Source organism: Psittacula echo (assembly GCF_963264785.1).
Source record: "Psittacula echo genome assembly, chromosome: 6".
Taxonomy (NCBI): domain Eukaryota; kingdom Metazoa; phylum Chordata; class Aves; order Psittaciformes; family Psittacidae; genus Psittacula; species Psittacula echo.
The window spans coordinates 14,936,978-14,952,051 of record NC_137743.1 but is presented as its reverse complement, the minus strand read 5'-3'; the positions used below and the strand labels follow the sequence as shown (position 1 = coordinate 14,952,051).

Here is a 15,074-nt window from a genome sequence, read left to right as displayed (position 1 = left end):
AGGGCGGCCAAGTCAGCGAGGAGCCATCACACAGGGGTGAAAGTCCCACTGCCGGGAACGTGGCTGCCCCTGGCCTCTGATGTGAGTCACGGCCACCCAGGGACCCGTGTCCTGGCCTGGGAATCCCTAAGGATGGGCTGCTGAGTCAGCCCTGCCACGGTCACCCCTCCTGCTATCCCTGCTATCGTTACCCTTCCAGGCATGCTTGCCACTGGCCACCAGCCAGACTGCAGCCTCTGATTTGGGAAGGGACCCTGCAACAGCAGGGGCTGGGGACCAGCTCCAGTGCTGGCACATCACAGCCCACTGGTCTCGCTGGGCCCACATGCACCCCCCCGTTACCGATCCACCCCCAGCCATCTTGCTATGGGGTCTGAGTCCAACCCCAGTGCTGGGGGGGGAACACGACTTTGGATGTCTGCATCACAGTGCTGCATCCCCAAATCTACCCACCCCAGCCTGGGGGTCACTCACCTCTCCCCTGAGCTGGCAGGACAGGGGCAGAAAGGGAGTTAGGCTGTAGGGGGAGATGGTGGGAGAGTGCAGGGGCTGCACCACACCGGGGTGACATGGTGGCAGGGGACAGCCGTAGGGCTGAGCAGTACTCACGATGGCAGCGCAGAGCGGGTGGAAGGCGTAGGTCCCACAGGCATAGAGGTGGGTGCTGTTCAGCCTCTGCAGAAACCGCACGTGGTTGAAGCACTCGGTCTGCAGAGGGGGAGGGCAGGCGTTACAGTCTGGGGAGGCAGCAGCAGCCCCCCCAGCACCCACCCACCAGCTCTACCTTGTTGTTTTTGCCCTTCTGCAGGCAGTCCATCTGCTTCTCTGGGGAGGCTTCCCACTGGATCTGCAATGGAAAGAGGAACTTCCCCCATCACCACATGGTTCTGCCATCACTGCAGGCTCCAGCCTCTGCCAGAGCCTTCAGAGATACTAAAATCCTCCACACGAGATGGCATCCCTGCCCGCATCTCCCGCCCAGGGACAGAGTGGCTCCAGACCCTAACCCACATCATGCGCCTGGAGGAATTTGGGGTATCCTTCCCAGTGGGAGCAAAGGTGTAATGCTTCCCCCCCCCCCTTCTTCCTGACAGGGTGTCCCTGAAGCAGGCAGCTCTGAGCTTGGGGGTACCTCCCACCACTGTCCCCACACTGCCTGGCTAAGGAGAAGGTCCAGATGTCCACAGGGGACCTGGGGACAGCACCTCCAGGCAAGACTTGAGGTGGTGAGAGGGAGGATGAGCAGGGACAGGGTGGCCACAATTCGGGCAGGGAGCTGGCAGAGTGAGACAGGAGAGGACAAGAAGCTAACGGCGAGTAGGGGCCAGGCTCACCGTGCGGTGGGAGCCGTCGGCCACGTCGCTGGAGTTGAGGGCGAAGATGGCTCCCCTGGCCCCCACGTATAGGATGCCGTGGTCATCCTCCAGCAGCAGGGTGCTGTAGTTGAGGGTGCGCGCTCTGAAGCGCCGGACGCCCAACAGCTCTGCAAAGGGAACAGGGGGCTGAGGGGGGACCCTGTGGCAGGCACGGTGTGAGCCACCAGGAAAAGACAGAGAATGGAGCTGGAAGCGGGTGGAAAAGCACCACCCGAGGTTATTGGGCTGATGGTGCTGGGTGCCAGTGGTCCAGCATGGGCCTGCCACACTGTTGGGAGAGCAGTCGGAGGAAGCGAAACCACACCAGCAGTGACCCCAGCTCTGAACCAAACCTAGCCAGCTCAAAAGGATGCACAAAACCTGAACCAAAACTGCTGTGCAAGGGGAGAGCTTCTGCAGCCAGGCTGGATGCTCCCTGCCCACTGAGCCAGAGAAACCATTCAATCTGGGCTGTTGAGAAGTGCCCTGGCCAGAGGAACCCCAAGCCAGGAGGCTCAGACCCTCCTGCCACAGGAGGGGAAAGTCCCATGGGGCTTGGGACCCTGGAGGCAGCTGGGGAGAGAATGGCCTGTAAAAGGAGGCACTGCCTGAAAGGATGAAAGGGCACCCCAGTTGCAAATGAACCACTGTCAACTGCTGAGCTGCGCTTCACTAAAGAGGTCAGTGAAGTCATGTGGCTGCCCAGGGCACAATGACACTATGGGGCTGGCTGAGGCTGGAGGCCAACAGCCTAGTGGCAATTAGAGAAAACCATGGAAGAAAGCTCCCTGCTGACTATTTGGGTGTGATGCCCAGCTCAGGACACTTCAAGGGCAGCTGGGCAAAGCCAGGTTCTGGCCAAGGCTGGATCCCCGCACATCCTTATCCTCCTGAACTGGCTATTGGGGAGATGCCTTGCATCTCCACTGCTCCATCCCTCAGGGCACATCAACTCCAGGCACCCAGCAACAGAAAGCCATGTGGGCTCTGATTGCTGGAGCCCAGGGGACACCCTGTAGCCACCCACCATGCCAAGCTTCCCACTCCAGGGGCCAGAGAAGTCTGAATGCAGTCACAGTGCCAGCAAGATCTGCACCACCAACACTCACACCCCCTTACCCTCAAAGGTGACTGTTGTCCTGGGGGTGGCATCCAGGTCGGTGGCAGAGCGCCGTGACGGGTAGCCTATCACTGCCGTCACCGCCATGAAGAGAGCGGTCAGGAGATGGGCTGTGCCTCTGCTCATCTTCCCGCTGCTCCGCTGAGGGCAGCTGCCCATCACGTGGCTGCTGGGAAGGAACAGCCAATCCTCAGGACACGTTCCCCAGCTCCTTGGGATGGGGATGGCCGCCAAAGCCTCCTGAAACACAGAGCACCAGGTCAGACGCTCCTGCTGCCCCCAGCACCTCACCAGCAATGGGCTTGGGAAGGAGCTGGCTGCACACACGCATGGATGCTTGACTGGGCACGGCCTCAGCCCAGGGACAGCTTCAGGGAAAAGCAAACCCTTGTTTGCCAAAGGGGAAACTGAGGCACGGTGCAAGGCATCGAGCCTGCAGCCAGCACAGGGCAGGGAGCAGAGTCTGAGCAGAGCCCCTGGCTCAGTGTCCACTCCATGGCAGCCACTTCTTGAGTGCTTGACTGAGTTGCTTGAAGGTTCATTTTCCTTCAAGTTTGCTCCAGGCTCTTCCCTCCTTCCCTCCCAGCCATCCTCCCCCTGACTGAAGGATATGCTTCGGCACAGACAGCTGATCCCCCACTGCATTTTCACACCCAAAAAGCAGGCACACTCACCCCCAAAAGCAGAGAGCAGGACTCAGGGCTGAATCCCTCTGAAGGTCTCTTGGCACACTGAGGTACCCCAAGCACTGCTCCTGGCTGCAGCAGGAGGGCTCCTGGGGAGCCCAAAGGCTCTGCTCCTCCCTGGAAGCACAGCTGATGGTAAGCGGGAGAATAAGCAGGGATAGGATGGCCACAATTCGTGGCTCCTGACATGAAAGATACTTGTCCCCCCAGTTTTGCCCCTCCTGAAACGAGATTCCTGACGACAGAAGCAGGGGGAAGGATGCTACAGGCATGCAGCGACGCAAGGTGAAGGAACACCCATACAGGAACCACTTGGCATCTTCATCAAGTCCTTCCAGGTGAGAACAGTTTTTTCTCCCCAGTGTTTATCCATGAGATTTCCGTTCCTCTTTCATCCCAAGCTGCCTTGAAGCTCAGCATCTACCTCAGCTCTCACTTCCATGCGTTCAGTCCCTCCCAAATAACCCTCTGCCTCTCCTGGCTGCATTGAGCAAAGCCACTGGTACATTTTACAGGCACTAAGGAGGAAGAAGATGCCTGACTATCTAGAGCAGGACAGCTCTCCATAAGCAACCAACACCTATACGTTTGCTTAGTTGTTGAGGGCTTTTTACCTATATAAAGCAAATACCTGGCGCTGTAGAGAAGCTGTCCAAACATGCTTGCTGCAGTTTCCCTGAAGCAAATACCTCACCGGGTCTCAGGCAGAGGGGAGATAAAACCAAAGTGAAACGGAAGTGAAAAGGGCTTTGGGGCTCAAAAGGAGAAGCGAGGAGCTGGATGTGGGATCCAGCTGCAGTCCTGGATCCTGTGTTAAATCGTTGTTTCCTCTGGGAGAGTTCAGACACAGATCTCACATCTGTATTGGCTGCTGCCCTGGAGCATCCCAGGAATGGGGCAGAGGCGAGATGACCTCCCTCCTGCTCCCTCCTGCTTCCTGCACCCCAGACACCAGCCCAACACAAAGCATCCATAGAGCACCCAACCCTGGGTGCAGCAGGGTGCTGCCCACAGAGCTGAGCTCCCTGGCAAACAGAGGACGATGATCCAGAGCATCATCCCACCAAGTAACTCCTGTTCCCAGGATAAGCCCTGTCCAGACCAAGGGTTTGCTAGTGAACGATGGGCCTGGCAAGATGATGCAAGATGAGTGAATGGGGACGGAGGTCAAAGAGAAAGTAGTTGCTGTGGTGTCACCATGAGCTAAACCCACCAAGCTATTAGGGCAAAGCAAGTGGTGGAGTAACATGTGGAGCACTAAAGCACCCAAAAGCACTCCAGACAGCCCCATGCTGACACCTCTCCATACTGCCAGTGGGATCAGGGCCACTCTGCCGCAGGGACCTTCCCCAGGCCTCTGTGTGGGGACATGAGCCAGAATCATGTACAAGCCACAAAAGCTGCCATACACCTTTGCTGGGAAAGCAGAGGGGAGGAGAAACCTCCTTACAACAAGGCAAACAACGATCTCTAATAAATGAGTAACAGCCCTGCGAGCTGCCTGCACGCTGCCATGCATCCTCGCCTTATCTCCCCTGAACAAGCACTGAACTTTGCCTGCTGCTTGGCTCCAGACGCGACAGGGATTGGAGGTGGGAGCATGGCCGGGCAGGGAGGCAGGGATGGTGCTTATCACAGGGCAAGCACCACGATGCCAGCCAGCCCTGGCTAACATTTAACCACAGTCAGCACGGAGCCAGCATGAGGGGGGGGAATAAAAATAGTGAATTAAGGTGTGGGGCTGTGCAGGGTTCCCAGGCAGGCAGGGGCCGCGGGGAGCAGCCTCCCCTGCTGCCAGGGCTGGGATTTCTTCCCCTTTTAATAGGGGAGAAGCTACACTAATTTCCAAAGTCTCCTTTGCTTGAGATCAGATGTAACTTTGTCCTACAGGACGTTTAATCAGTTAGCTGTAAGAGCCAGTTAATCTTTTACTTGAAGGGAAGGGCTGCTCTGAGCTTCTCTGCTTGTATTTTTTTATACCTAGGATGGGGGAGAAAGAGCAAGGAGGAACTGAAACCATCCTTGCCACCGCTCAGATCGTCACGCCAGGCTGCTGCTGCACCAAACACCCCCAAACCCATCATTCCCCCTTGGAAGGGTGCAAGTTGAAAGCGAGGGCCAGGGAGGGAGGTAGAGGACGTCTCAGTCCATGGGACCCACTGGTAGGGCTGGGGTCAGCTGGATTGCTCAAGCCCAGCACTCCCATGGGAAACAGGAAAAAGCCAGGAGGAGAAAACACCACAGAGAGTTTTCCCTGTGCAAGGAACACAAACAGGTGGAAAAAAGAGGCTGAAAAGCAGTAGCAGCTCCAATGGAATCCAAGGTTTAAGAGAAAAAACACCCAGGAAAAACCCATCCCACCCCCCGGAGCAAGCTCCCGAGCCCCTTAGCACCTCACCTACTTCCCAGCACAGGGAGGGCCAACATGGGACCTGCAATCCAGCCCCAAATCCTGCCCTGGCCGGCAACACTGAAGGAGAAGGATGGTGGAGGCAGGATCCGGCTGCGGGGCTGACGGCCACCGCGAGGAACCAACCACTCTGATCTCAACGTGCAACATCCATGGAGGCCAAAGGCCCACTCCTACCGCCGGCGATCGGTGCTCCTGCGGGATGCAGCCACAGCTCCCAGCGCTGTCTCCCGCCGGCGGAACGGGTTTGCTGGCCTCCGCGGAGCACGAGGAAAGCAGCGCGGCAGCAGAGGCATGCAGGCGTGCGTGAGCGTGCAGGGGAGCGAGCGAGCGAGCCCCGGTCAGGTCTGACTGGGTTTACTGGGTCACGGCGGAAGCTCTGTGAGCATGACTGTGCCGGCCCCAGCCTCCCACCAGCAGCCAGGCGGCACGGCACGGCACGGCACAGCACACCCAACCGAGCCGGCCCAGGCGGCACCTCCTTAAAATCCCCGCGACCAGCGTCTCTGGAGGCGCAAAAGGCTTTTGATGAGTGAACTTCCCGGCGGCAGGTCCCGGCAACCTGGATCCGGCCAAAGCTGCCGCACCCCTCAGCAGCCGCTGCGCCGGGAGCTTCTGCTGAGCATGGTGGCCCCTTCCTGCTGCCCCACGGTCCTCAAAGCCACAAGGCAGGAAAACCTGGGAGCCAGAGCCACTGCATGCTGCAGTGCAGGGAAGCTGTGCTGTCAGTGGGGCTGGCAAACATGGAGGGACCTCAGCCAGGATCTTACAGGCCTCCCATGGCTGTTTCCTTGGCAGCACAGCCAAAAATGATGCTGGTTGTTTAATTTAAAGGAGAAAAAATGGAAATGCTGGGTGGGAGCTGCCCTTCTCTGGCTCACCCCCAGCATCCACCCTGCATGGCAGAACAGAGATTTGCAGAGCAGGATGGGACGTTTCCCCATCCTGCTACTTCATGGCCAGCTTGTGGTTGCTCCACCAAGCTCTAGTAAAGCCCAAGAAGGCTCCTGGACCCTTCTCCCCTCCTCATAGGTTGCCCCCCTCGGCATCATGCACCCCTACCAGCAAGCACTGCTGGCTTCCCAGTGGGGGAAGGATTTCCAGTGGATCTCCCCTGCGTTACGGGGCTGCAAAACAGCCTCAACAGAACTCCTGGCAGGACTGCACCAGGAGACACAGTTTACACTTATCACAACAGCCCAACCCAAGCACTCCAAATCCTGTGCAGCCAATTCAGCTTTACCCATCAGGACCAAGCCTGGCAGGTGACCTGCCCCAGTCCCTTCGGCTCCCCCACCATGTTCCCACTGGCCCAGCACCATTTTACACCTCCAGGGACCTGTGTGAGTTGCCTTGGGTTCAGCTGAACTCGTTCCTGGTGCAGGGAGAGGGGGAAAGGTGCCTGCCCTGGGGGATGAGGTGGGGAGAGCTCCCAGCTCCCAGGCGTGGGAATGAGCCAAGGAATTACAGGAAATGAGATATCCAGCGAGAGGCGAGCCTGGCCCCTGCATGGCTGCGAGCACAGTGTGCTTCAGGCTCCCCTTCCCAGGAGCCAACAGACCTTGAGTGGGAAATCCTGCGAGATGTGGGAAGAAGTGCCGGGATGGAGGTTGCCAGGCAACTTTAATTCAGTCCTTGATGAACTTCCAGCACTTTGCTTTTGCCGCAGAGCCCAACCAGCAAATGATAAAACATCAGGTCCCCCTGGAGCTCATGGTGTCCATCCACCCATCCATCCATGACTCTATCTATCCCAAGGGCTTGCTCATGGCCACAGGCCCAGGTTGCCTGCAAGGCAATGGGTGCCTCCCCTTTGCCCCCCAGCAGCATCCCCAGAGGCCAGCCCAGGACAAGCCGCCATTCCCAGCAGAGGTTTGCAGGCAGGATCTGACCCATGGGACTGGGCTGGCGCTGCCACATGGATATTTCCCAACCAGCCGGGACTTTTGTCAACAACAGCAAGAAAAAAACCCAAACTTGCTGGAAGCCCTCCGGGCAGAGGGGACCCGCGCTGGGCTTGGGGGCCGGGGAGGGAAGAAGCACAGTGACCTCCTGGGAGCCCCTCACCGAGTTTATTTTAGTTGCTCTTTTTAAACAAAACCATGCTTGACCCTGGGGCACTTCAGCAGACACGCACAAGAGCTTCAGCGATTCGGGAAGCAGATATAGCCCTCTTTTACCCAAATTTGGGATTCAAGCACAAAGGAGGAGAGGGGGAGCAGCAACATTGCCTCCTCCCAAGGAGCATCCTGCCCTGTTCCTGCCGCAAAGCCCCTGCTCGCAGCACAGCCACTGTGGAGCCAGGCAGGCCATGGGAATGGGCTCTTATTCTCCCCGGCATGACACAGCCCCATCCACCATCAGCAGAGCCCTGCACATCCAGCACAAGAGAGCACCCAGCCCTAATCCCACAAAGGTCATGGCGGGGAGGAGATGCATGATGGAGCAAAGTGATGGATGGCAGAGCAACAGGAGCCAGTTATGGATGTATGCTGATTTAAGGGGCACCAGTGCTGTCAGGAGCCAGACATCTAAACATCCCGAAAATAAAAAAAAAAAAAGCAATGAAACTAACAACAGCTCAATTTCCGATAGATTCACCCTGCTGGCCCCCACTGCCATGCCTTTATCTCCATCTCCCAACAGCATCCCTGGGGAATGCCACCTGCCCAGCAAGAGGCAGGGACCAGCCAGGGTGTCCCCCTGCATAGCCGCAGGGATTGGGGTGTTTTAGCCTCTCCCCAGCTTCCTGTTTTCACTGATCTTACAAGAACTCGTTCCTCTGCTCCATCTGGTCAGGTCTGATGTGGAGCAGGAGGTTCAAAGGGGCTATCAGGCAGCAATGGAGCTCACTGCCAAGTCCCAGTGAGAGCTCTGCTGCCATTCCCATCCAAACCCACCCGAAAAACCCCAATTGGGAAAATAAGGAAAGCTGCTCTGGCCTGTGCCATGGGCAGCCATCACCTGCCTGCAGCCAACTGTCAGGCACAAGGATGGCTCTGCTCCAGCAGCCCCCGGCATGCCACAAGCAGACGGCGAGAGCATGGTGCCAAGGATGGCAGGACAGAGCACTCCTCTGCTCCCCATGTGTATGGAAAACCCACCACCGCCAGCTGATGAATGAAACAGTTCCTCGTCTGGCTCCATAGCCCCAAAAGCCTTGCTCAGAGCTGGCCCCAGGAGGGAAGAGTGCAAGGAGGGGAGGCTGAAGGTGTCCCATGATAGGACCAAGAGCTCTAAGGGATGTGTCAGACAGCCCAGACCTGGCACCCACAGGCAACACAGCAAATCTCCCCTCGCAGAACTAATTCCCTATGTGCCAGGAGCCATTTGGCTTTTCCCTCCCATGCAGCACATCTACCCCTGCAGAAACCCCACCAGAGCAGCCCCAGGCTGACCCTGCAGCCTGGGAGCACTGGAGAGCCCAGCCAGGAGCCACACAGGAACCGGGAAGTGGAACTAGATGATGCTGAGACTCTGACCTGACTCTGACTTCACCTATCACCAGCCCCAGGCCACTGGAGAGGCAGCGCGCAGCCACCAAGCCCCAGGATGCGGGGTGCAGACCCCAGGGCTCCCACCTCCTCAATTGCATGGAAGAAGCATGCTTGGTGCTAGCAACATCATCCCCAAACCGCAACCTTTTCCATCCCTTCCATTTGCGGCATGCCAAGCTTTGCTGCTTGCCTACAGCCCCTTGGTGGCTGGATGGATAGATAGAGAGCTGGACAGACTGCCCTCCACATCACAACAAATTTTCCCAGCCAAGGGGGTGTTCACATCCAAGTAGCTCAGTGCTGGATGGGCTCTGCAATTCAGCCTTCAAAGGCTTTGTGGCTGAAGCACATTGTCTTCTCAGCAGAAGCAGGAAAATAATTGTAGAATTAAATTCCCAGGAACAATTAGAAGGAAAATGAGAAAAAAAAAAAATCCCAACCCTACATGTAAAGGGATACTTCAGAGCCAGCAGATTTTGAGACTTTTTGATGCATTTGAATCCATTTGCTCGTCCTCGTGGTTGCACCGTGTTTCATTTCACTGGGCTCATACAATGCAAGACAAGGCATTAACTCGGGTGTTTGTTCAGAGCCGGTTTGTCTTCCACTTCTTTTTCCAAAGCCAGGTTTGAGTTTCAAAGACGTTTCCTGGCAATGCCTGGAGTTCCCACCATCGCCATGGCGCGGGACTTCCCCAAGGGGAAACTGAGGCTCAGAAACCATGCAAGACCTCCTCTTGGAAGCAGGGGCAAGAGCTGCAGCACAACCCAGCTTGCCTGGTGCGAACGTGGGGCTTCCTGCCGCAAGCCTGTCCCTCTGCCTTTTATTTATTCCAAAGATAAACTGTTTTCTTTTGCAAAGTCCAGCAAACCCAGATGACGGGAGCAGCTTTTATGGCTTCCAGCTTTAACAACCTCCTGTTTCCTTTGCTTTCCCTCTGACAAAGCTTCAAATTTGGGGTCAAACCCGATTTCATGTTCAACTTCGCGTTCAAACCTGCACAGCGCCAGGAGCAGCACCTGGCTTTTCCCACAGTCGTTTGCATACCACCAGCTTTGCTGCCCCAAAATCAGCTCCCTGCCTTATTTGCATGGGCTGGGCTTTGCAACAGGCAAACGAGAGTCCTCCGTCAGGTAACGGGAGGTGGGGTTGTTGCTCCGGGGAGCTTTTAAGCAACAAGAAAAGCAGAACCCAGAGCGCATCCTGAATGGCCAAGCTGCCTCCTGGCCCCTGGTCAGTAACAGTGCCTGGAATCCTCATCTTCCTTCGTCTCCAAACAGTGGAGCTTGTGCCCCAGGAGGAAGGAGGGGTGGGTTTAGTGATGACCTTGGTACAGCAAAGCCCTCGTGCTTGTAAATCACCAGGAGCTGGGCAAGGAGGGACACGACAGCGTTTCCTCCTGAAGCGCCAGAGGGGCAGGGAGCTCTCACCTTTGATCGAGAACAGTCACCAGCTCAGCAGCCAACCACTGCCTTTCACAGGGGAACATCAGAAACTGTGGGGGCAACATTCCCTCACTCCCTGAGAGCCAGTGGATCCCCGGGACCGGTTTCCCCCCACCAAACCACCCATCACATGAGCCGCTTCCCAACAAGTCCCATCAAGATGCCAAGTGGAGCCAGCAGGCAAGCATAGGGAGGGAAATTCCCCGCACACAGCCAGGCGAGGCTGGCACCACGTCTCCATTGCACCCACTGCTGCCCAATGCACAGGGTGCCCGCAGACCCCCCTCGCCAGCCCTGCTGAGCACACCTGGATGCTTTATCCCAGCACACAACCTGCCAGATTTGCTGAATAACCCTCCCGGCTCTAGCAAACCCACTGCATTCCTGGCGGGGAAAGTGGTGAAAGGTTCAAATGGATGTTGGAAAGGGCAGGGGGGAGAAACAAGCCTATGACACAAAGCCCTCATCTGCAGGAACCGAAAGGGTTGTTGGGGTTTTGGTTTTTCTTTCCCCTCCGGTTGCAACACAAAAACAAAGCCAAGATAGGGATCTCAGCGTGCTGGGGGGGCAGCTCCCTGCCCTTGTCCCTCCAGGCAGAGTGAGCCTGGCCAAACCCAGATGAAGCAGAGACGTGTCCTGCAGGACACGCACACAGCATCACCACAGCTGTTCCACATGGGTTTGGGGTTCAGATCGGGGGTCTCAGCCTGTGCCCACCACAGAGGGAGGCAAAGCAGCCGGAGCCCGCAGTGGTAGGCCAGCTAGCACAAAAATGCCATCGCTGTTATTAATAATTTCCCTGCCTCTGGGGGAATCTGCACTCATCCATTTTGGGCAGTCTCTTTGTCTTTGGAGACTGCTTTTCTTGGCACCTGAAGAGCCCTTTCGTGGTTCTCCCCCACACATCATGCTCTTGGTTTTAAAGGCCAGGCACAAGGCACTGGCTCACCTGGGCACTGATGGGGAGGGCAGAGACCCCCGAATCTCAGTGCTGCCTGGCTGCACACAGGTCCCTTCTACCCTTGGATCAGGAGGGAGGTGCAGCTCGACCCCAGATGCAGACAAGCCCCCAGCACAAGCCGGTTCCCTCTGCCCAGGGGCATCCAGAGCTCCCACAACAACGCATCCCAAGGAGATGAGCCCCAAAGAGCCAGGGCTCAGACAAGCCACATCCCACGTGCCCCTGCCTCCCGAGAGGATGGGGGCAGGCAGGGATTCCATTGCACCACCTGCATCGGTTTAGTGTCTCGTCCCAGCCAGCTGAAACACCAGCTGAAACCCAGGTAACACTCAGCCTCCCCATATACCACCAGAAGCCTTCATCCCCACAGCCCCCAGAGCTCCCCCATCCACAGGGGAAGGGAGGGGCTGAATGTAAAACGCCCCCCCCCCCCCCCCCCAAGAAGCTGCTGCCCTGTCTGGCTGCAGTTCCCACCATCATCTTCTCACATACCCTCTGCATGTCCCCACGTCACTCCTGCCCAGCTTCCCCAGCCCCACCTCACCACACACCCCAAAGAAAAGCGACCTGCACTGCCTTCAGATCCTGCATATCCCAACCTCCTCTCCTGCATGTCACCCCAAATCCATGTCTGGATCACACCTCCCCTGGTCTCCTCTCCATCCTGTCCCCACGACCCTGCCCCCGTTTCCCCAAGGCACCATTCCCTGTATTTCCATCCCAGCAGTTCAGACCCCTGCTCCTCCTCCGGTGGACCCTGCCCGTGCACCCACCACCTCAGATCCTGCCTGGGGACCCAGCACTCCAAGCCCCTCCTGCAGACTCAGACCTAAACTCAGACTAAGCACCTCAGGCCCTACCACGGGACTCAACACCCAATCCAGCACCCCAGACACTGCCTTGGGGACTCGGCATCCAGACCCAGCACCCCCAATCCTGCCTGTGGACACAGACTGAGGCCCACCACCCCCGACCCTGCCTCCGAATTCAGCATTCAGACTCAGCATCCAGCACCCGGATCCCGCAAACACATCCAGCTTTCAGGATCCTGCGAGCAGACGCAGCCCCAGCCCTGCCGGACCCGCACCCCGGACCCGGCCGGCGGCTGTCCCCACTCTCGTGTCCCCGGCACTTGCCTGATGCGATGCGGCTCTGCTCTGCTCGGCGGCGCAGCAGGTGCGGGCGGCGCGGCTCGGCTCGGCGCAGACCCGGCGCTCGCAGCCCTGCCGTGCGTGGCCCTGCCGCACCGAACCGTACCGAGCCGCGCCGCCCGCACCGCGCGGCCCCGCATCGCACCGCCCCCTGGCGGCCGCCGCCGTGCGCGGAGGCGGAGGCCGAGGCCGCGGTGCCCGGTCCCGGCCTGGAGCCCGTTGGCCGCCCGCAGTGGAGCCCGCGGAGGGCGGGAGGCGGGGCTGCCCCTGCAGCACGTAGGGGGGCAGGAGGCAGCATTCCCCTGTGCAGAGCTGCGGAGGGTAGAGATGCTGCAGAGCGAAGCCCAGGGACACTCAGCCTGTGCTGAGAGACCCCATGTATCACCCCATGTTTGGGTTATACAGCCCCAAAATGACCTCTGGTAGAGTAGCCTGTGTTCAAGCCCTTTGCAAGGCCAGGGAGGTGAAATGCTGCTAACTTGGGCTTGTAACGATAAAAAAGCGTCACCGAGCTCAATAGGCATCATCCAGCTCTGCCAGCGCAGCACACGCGGTGCCACCACACCACAGCAGGTGCCGCAGTGCCCACCAAGGCTCCTCGCTCCCCATACCCACCCTGGCTCCTTACATCCCACACTGCACACCTGAGCTGGGCACAGTGCCCCATCTTCTCCCTCTGTTAGCACGTGCCTCCCCACTGAGCCTGCCTTCACTCGTGGTGGAAGCTTGTTTGGAAACACAACAGGTAGTGGTTTCTCTAGGACCCTGTGTGTGGAGCCTTTTTGTCCTGGGTGGCTTCTGCGGCTCCTCCCCACAGGCAGCAGCTGCCAGGTTCAGGCCTGTGTTTGCTTTCCTTTCGCAAGCTTCCAGCTCCTGGCCAACCCTCCCTACTCACCCGTCACGGCACAGGCCTCCCAGAGCAAAACCCCGAGTGCTGTGTGTAATCAGCAGGTTGGATCTAGGGCATCTGGAAATCAGCTGGAGCGGGAGGTGGGGAGATGCTGTACCTGCACATGCCGGATTACAGCTCCTGAAGCTGGGTGCTGCCAGCCCGTGGTTACAAATCCCTGTGGTGCCCAGCACCAGCAGCCTCAATGTCTCATCCCCTCCACTCCACACCAACCTCCATGAGGGGTGAGGCCTTCAGGAAGGGGACAAGGGACACTCTGACCCCACACCCTGCAGACTTGGAGCCAAACCCACGGCAGGCCTTAGTGTTGAGCAGGTTGTTGCTGCACATCACCTGGGGATGAAGGTCAGCCGCGGCTGAGCTCTCATCACCACCTGGACCTTTTAGGGTCAAGGGTGGCAGGGACAGGGTGCTCCCATGGGGAGCTTAGCTAATATGACAACCTTAAGGCCTCTGCCAGGTTCCTGCCTCCTAAAAACACCATGGATGGGAGGGAGAGCAGCAGAAGCCTGAATCCCCCCAGCCCTCATGCACTGATGAGTCTCAGCTAAGGAGGGACCCATCTGAGTGCCCCTGTGGACGGGATGGCTCCTGTCACCCTCGCACACACCAAGCAGCCACCATCCGCTTGCATGAGGTGCTGGGACCCACTCTCTATGCCCACTCTCAGGGGACCCCAGCAGGGACACTACCCACCTCCTCCAGCGCTCCCTGTCCTCCTGCCCTCTCGTCCTGTATGCTCCAGTGCCTGATTACCATTTCCTCTTGTCCTTGAGCAAAGCCGCAGTGCCTCCTCCACGCCTCGCCGCGCCTCTCCACCCACCCTGCGGAAGTGGGATGCCCACACACCGGGAGCCAAGCAGCAGGAGGGTAGGCAGAGCAGCAGGCACTGCCTGCGAGGCAGGGATGCTTTTGGCCAGCCTGTCTTGCCCGGGAATGGGGGGTTCAGGTGCTGGGAGGTGGATATTCCCCCTCATCCACTCCAAACCCCATCCCCTGCCTTGCTGGAGGGGTTGGTTATGAGAAGAACTGGTCCATGAGCACTGGGGAAGGGGGTGTGAGGCTGAGACAGCACTGCCCAAGGCTCCCTCCCTCCATCTCCAGGGCTCTGGGTATGTCCAGTCCTGCAGCAACACTCCCTGCCCGCGCAGGCAGCACGGGCAGGCGTCCTCCCATGTGGCTGCTGGCCCAACCAGCACACAGTGGAGCTGCGTTAGCTCCTGGCCTCGCGGTGGGGTAATTAGTGCATGAGCAACGAGCGAGCAGAGCCTGGCACGGCGTAGTTACAGGCCTGAGCTTGCGAGGCTTTAATTAATGAACACGAGTCATCAGCAGCTGGAAGCAGATCTGTGCTCAGAGCCTTCACCTGCTCTGCTGCCCCTGTGAGATTAAACTGGAGGAATTTAGGGCCCCACAAGGTTGAAGGCCAGGGCCTTGCTGTTATTTGCGCTGCTTCCCCAACACCCAGAGTGGGATGCAGGCAGCAGCAGGCAGAACCAGACCTGTCCTGCTCCTGCATCCATCTGCCCCACAGAGTGG

At 58.4% G+C, this 15,074-nt stretch overlaps 1 protein-coding gene across 1 annotated transcript in view; it reads right to left on the bottom strand.

Moving 5' to 3' along the window:
* Positions 1-15,074, bottom strand: part of SEMA4G (semaphorin 4G) — a 61,411-nt gene that overhangs the window by 4,281 nt on the left and 42,056 nt on the right. Inside the window, exons 21-25 of the mRNA XM_080622202.1 lie at positions 3,150-3,278; positions 2,475-2,715; positions 1,335-1,483; positions 785-847; positions 610-708 (exon numbers count right to left, since the gene is read on the bottom strand). Coding sequence (XP_080478328.1) covers positions 610-708; positions 785-847; positions 1,335-1,483; positions 2,475-2,715; positions 3,150-3,278 — 681 coding nt within the window. The remainder of the gene's footprint in view (positions 1-609; positions 709-784; positions 848-1,334; positions 1,484-2,474; positions 2,716-3,149; positions 3,279-15,074) is intronic.